Below are 6,000 nucleotides of genomic sequence, written 5' to 3'. Positions count from 1 at the left end.
TTTAAATATATTTTGTGGATTTGCAAGTGGTATTCACGCATATTTCTTTTGTTTTATTTTATTTTATTGTACGTTATAACGTTTTTTTTTTCTGTGGCTAACATTTTGTAATGAATTTTTGTTTTAATACATGTTAAAATGGTCTTCCCTATTTATTTTAACTTAACCTAACCCAACCTAGTGTATAGACACAAGTTAAACTTATTTAGTAGCAGTACATTTTATAGTGGAATACAGGAGCAGCGACGAACAATATAGCTTTTAAATGAGTTATTAAAGTTTCCACAGGTAAGTAATTATAATAACAAATTTATTATACCATAAAGTTAATGGTAGTTAAGAAAATAGCAAGCTATGAACTGGAAGTATTTAGTTACTGAATTTCAGCGGTTTATTTTGAAATGCGTATACTATAACGAGCTTCTTTCGTCAGTTGACGTTATATATTTTGATACACTTCTGACATTAATAATCTGTTTTACGCTAGAGGGTGTTTTAGTCTCAAAAACAGCTATTGTTTTATCAGTTCTCTCGTAAAGTTTGTTAAGTAACCTGCTGGAAACGTAAAGGAAAATTAACTAGAAGGAAATGAAAAATACTTTTATCGTTAATTATATATGTAAAGTAAATAAAACATTATCTCATTTAATTTCTGAAAGACCTATAACAAATAAAAAAATTCAACCTCCAAAAGGGGGGGGGAGGTAAAAAGGTGTTGCAATTTTTGTTTGGGACTTACTAAATTTGTGGTCGAATTTACTTAAAACTTCGTATATATGCTCTTTGATATTATTAATCAAATGAAAAGAGATTGCAACGTTTCCATGGGGTATATTTTATTTGTACTCGGATTTACTCGAAGGTTGCTCATTATTGAAATTAAGCAAATACGTGTTTTGGCAATTTTTAAAAATCAACCCTGAAGGATTAAATGTTGTTGCTTCGTTTGTATTTGAAATCTAAGATGGCGACATTACATAAAATTAAAACACGTTGTTTTGGGTGAATTGGGAGTTAATAAAAGGTTTTCTGGATCTACAAGAATATCTTTGGAGTAAGTGTTATTTGTTCCTATGTTGAAATATGGAGACAAACTAATTTTGTCGACATTTTTTGCTTCTTTCAAATATCTTGTACTATTTTGTTCGCCACAAGGCCAGTTTAACACGTAAAAGGAAGGTTAAGTTCTCGAGTTTTCAAAACTCTCAATTTCGCATGTATGACAGAAAATTTCAACATTTAAGGCAATTATTGTGTCGATAAATAGAAAAATTTGTGCTTAGAAGAATTATTAAAAAAAAAAATACAAGGTGTAATTATACAACACGCTACTGAAGTGAAACTTCTTCAAACATACCTGGATGGGGGTTAAGGAATTGGTTTAATGGTTTTATTTGTACATTATGAATTTCAATTTTACACTGTACATGCCGGAGTTGCCTGTAACGAACGTTGCATTGAAGCGCGCTTACGGCTCAAGCGATCCCCACTACGAACTCAACTACATGGCCGAGTAAAGGGGGGACATCCGTCGCATGATTTCTTCAATCACACTAACATACCGAGATAGGGGTTAAGGAATTGGTTTAATGGTATTATTTGTGCACTCTAAATTTAAATTTTACACTATACATGCCGGAGTCGCCTGTAACGAACGTTGCATTGAAGCGTGCTTACGGCTGAAGCGATCCCCACTACGAACTCAACTACATGGCCGAGTAGAGGGGGGACGTCCGTTGCATGATTTCGTTACATAGCAACTCGCATAAAAGGAACTTATCCTACCGTGCGTAAAGAAGTTTCACTTCAGAAAAACGTAAGTATCAGATTAAACGAGCAAGACCAAGATTTAACATGCAGGAGCAAGACGAAGACTGAGACTATATCAACAAGACCAACATCAACACCGAATATATATAATAATAATTAAAGCACTCGCTTCGTTGATTCAAGTTCTTTCGTAGAACCATGTCTATAGCTAAATGTTAGCCATTTCAGTTTTAATAATGTCACCTTTAGAAATAATACCAATATTCAGTTATACCAACATGTTGCGTTTGCATGGTAATTATATGGCCTGCTCTACATCTGGCGGGGTAGTAAGTTCGGGCGAGACAGGGAGCTGGCTGTACAGTATCTAAAGGCATCGTCGTTATTGTTATGGGCATTTTAATTTACATAACCATAACAGCGGTGGTTGCTTCCATTTCAAATCTCTCGTGGATTGCTCGAACAATTTAAATGGAAATTAACGAGTTGGTGGACTGTCGGGTCACACTCCAGTAGTATGCTCGTCCCTCCCTTATTTTCATTTCGACAAAAGCTCTTTAGAAACACTCTGACTCCTGCTGGCATTAGTTCCGAAAACGGAAAATGGACAATGACTCGTTGGAATTGAAAACCTCACTCAGATATCTTCCATTAAATTTGACCTAGCAACAATTAGGTATGAGAAAAAATGATAAATAAATTATTAAATATAAAAGTAACTCTGACAAACAATAGCAAAATCTAATTTACTATACAATACACAAACAATACCATTAGCCATTAAACTGACACATTTCGTTAACAGACTATCTTCAACGTTAGACAATAATTTACGAAAGAACAAACTACTGCAGTGAAAAAGTTATTTTTTTTCAATTGTCTTTGTGAATTATTGGTCTTATGCTTACTTATTATTGTTTTGTGTACATTCTAAAATTTTTTAAACATTAATGTACACGAATTGTTCTGCGTGGTTCTTACCTAATAAACTTAACATAAATGCGAAAAAGGCGGCTAGTTCAGTATAAAAGATTATTTTGATAACATTTATACTCTTAACAAAGAGATAAGAAATCTGAAGTGATTATATGTCTAGCCTAGTTTTTGTACAACATAACAGTTTACGTGGCAGTAAGTAACATGTTCTTCTCTGACTTTTTGTTCTGTTTCTATTACATTGCACAAGAAAAATTATTTTTAGGTTCAATCTGAACTATATTGATTAATATTAGTCCAAGAATTTTTAAGTTTACCTTTCTAGAACAAATCCAGCTTATTTTAATAACATCAGAATATATGTGATTCTTACTGTGTGACCAAGTTCTTGACTTATAGACCCAAATTCAAAACTGCCACAATTACATAGCGTTTTTCCCATATAAATTTTTAAGAACATGTTAAAAATATTGAGGTTGTCGTAGGTATTAGTTTAAAACAACATCTTGTCTACGATTATCTATGTCATAAAAAGTAAAGAACTCTTCCGGGTGTTTTTTTTTATTATTTTGATTTCGTGTTCTGGCTATCGATACTTAAAATAGTTTCAAAATTGTATTATCTGAGCACTGACGCTCTTATCGAATTTAGAGCGAAAGCCTGATGGTAACATCACGTAAACTGTTCGGCAAATGTTCTCTGAATTTTCTTATTACTCTCACGTAGCCCGCTCGCGCAAGCCGGTAATGGAAACTCGAGGGAAGTTGTAAAGGTACCTACCTGTTACTGCAAATCTACTGGATAAATGCTGGAAAATCAAAATCAAATGTTACTATTCTTTAACTCTTAAAAACTTCACTGTTCTTATATTTGTGTAGGGTGTTTCATAAACATGCGGCAAAAATTCAAAGGGTTGTTCCTAATATATAAACGTCGAAAAATCCTCTCTAAGGGAATTGCGTCCCTTCAAATGGGTCACCTTGGACACGATTTTTCACCAATACTCTCGAAATTATTTGTAATGGAATTATAAAAGTTGGTGGGCATTTATATTGCATAAAACTTTGACATTAACTTAGAATCTGAGTTCACAATTTGAAAATATTAATTCGAAGCATACTATATTAAAGGGGTTCATCATAATCATCATCATCATAAGATTGTCAGTCTTAAGACTGGTTGGACACGCACCTCCACTTCTTTTTATTCTGAGCTAATCTTTGTATTTCCCTAAAACTAGAACATCTCACATCCTTTACTCCCTGTGCTATCCTCTGCTTTATATCTGTACTATTCCTTCCATCCTGACTTATCTGACTTCCTAGATACCTAAAACCAGCCACTTCTTCTAATCTTTCGTCTCCTATCTTTACATTCGCTCTTTCCCTGCTTTTCCCTCCCTTGCACGCCAGTATTTTTGTTTTATTGTGATACTTGACGAATTTTTACGTAAAAAGGATACTCTTGATTACTATGAAGCAAGGTGAAGTTATTCAGAACGAAAACAATACGGTTTCTAAGATGTTGATGAAAAATCGTGTTCAAGATGACATATTTGGAGAGGCTTAGCTCCTTTAATAAGAATTTTTCGACAAATGGTTATTAGGAACTTCTTTTCATGAAAATTCCTCAGTAATTACCCCTTCGCTTTTTGTCGTATGTATATAAAGTATGCTCAAGAAATTGGATGCGTTTCTCATAGAAATTTGACAAAAACCTGTAAAAGTATTTTCCTTTCCATTTTATTGTCTATGAATGGTAGGAATTATATATGAACTTAACATTAAATTACAAAAAAAAGGATGCAGAATTCTAGAAACACGTAACGAAATTCTAATGACATAAAACAAAGAAACTTTTAGAAAATGAAATTAGAATCAACAAAGATAAAGATGTAAAAATTCAAAATTAGGAGTATATACATTCAAATATAGAGCCTGCAATGAAGTGTACATCGAACGGACGAGAAGATCCTTTAAAAGAAGGGTGCATGAACATTTTGAAGGATATAGTCTGAAAAATTAACATTTTACTTACACATAGGATAAGGCATTGACAGGCGTATTACCCCCCCCCCTCCAGGTTCTTAGTTAAATAAAGGAGATCGACTTCGTTAACATCTCTAGTTTGTGACAACAACAATTTTTCACCCCCTAATACCTAGGACCCGGAATTGCTGAATGTCCTCGACTATTTCCGGGTCTGATTACTGATTACAAGTGTGTGTTACATTATATAGAATGTTACTCATTGTCGGTCGGGTTAAATGTTAAGGCTTGAACAATCTCTTAATCTTGTGACTAAGAGTGACCACGGAGCTAGGGTGATTTTGAAAATTCTACCCATGTCGTTCACTGAAACATATTTCTATGCGGACTGTGACCGTATCAAGAAGACTTGTCCCCCAAATGTAACAGGTAGACCTTGATTATTAGTTTGTTACAGTTAGCCCTACGTGCAAGCCAAATCAGACGCGCGTTTACGGCGTTGCGAAGCAAGAAGAAGCAAGGATAACGTGCTTGGTCGATGCAAATCCAACGGAACTGCAGTTCAAATGGACTTTTAATAATTCAGCAGACGCTGTGGACGTGGCCCAGTCCCACATCGCCAGAAGCGGTACGGCTTCCGTTGTATCGTATACCCCCATGACCGAATTGGATTATGGTACATTGCTGTGCTTTGCGAAGAATAAAGTCGGCGAACAGAGAAAACCTTGCGTTTTTCATATTATTCCTGCAGGTAAGACTAGTTTATAACCATGTTCGGTTAGATAGTATATGTACTAAGATCTTATACCATCAGCTAATCAGAAAAGTGGATGTTGCCACATGAAATTTTCCTTTAATAACTCTTGCTGGTGTCGCGTATCTTTTCAGATTTAATGTAGCGTGGCTTGTTCTGGTGTTATGTATATTTTGCGCTAATTGTGGGGAATATCTAGTATGAAGTCCACTTGAAATCCACTAATATCTACATGAAATCCGCATGTGATCTATGACACGATTCCATTCAATTCGGATGGAATCCGATGCAATCCTGATGTAATCCGAATTAATCTGGATGAAATCCGTAAAATATTTAATGTACTCCGCCTGAAGTTCATTGAAATCCGTGTAAAATTCGCTGAAATCTTTATGAAATCCGAGTGAAATCAGAATTTGATGCAGCGAAATGAGTAACTGAACTATGTAAGCAGGAGGGAGAATTTTTGAAACGTTATGTACTTACATATTTATTCAACATGTTACAAACTGGAGGATCATGGTGAGAAAGTTGTGAAGCGGTTGGTACTTT

General features: G+C 34.6%; 1 protein-coding gene across 1 annotated transcript in view; it reads left to right on the top strand.

The window, feature by feature from the left end:
• The window catches only part of LOC108733179 (hemicentin-1-like), an 81,887-nt gene that overhangs the window by 62,628 nt on the left and 13,259 nt on the right, over window positions 1–6,000 (top strand). Inside the window, exon 8 of the mRNA XM_018464238.2 lies at window positions 5,152–5,445. Within this exon, the coding sequence (XP_018319740.1) occupies window positions 5,152–5,445 (294 nt within the window). The remainder of the gene's footprint in view (window positions 1–5,151; window positions 5,446–6,000) is intronic.

This window comes from Agrilus planipennis, unplaced genomic scaffold, assembly GCF_000699045.2.
Source record: "Agrilus planipennis isolate EAB-ADULT unplaced genomic scaffold, Apla_2.0 scaffold72, whole genome shotgun sequence".
NCBI classification, from domain to species: Eukaryota; Metazoa; Arthropoda; class Insecta; order Coleoptera; family Buprestidae; genus Agrilus; species Agrilus planipennis.
This window is presented reverse-complemented; position numbering and strand designations above follow the sequence as displayed.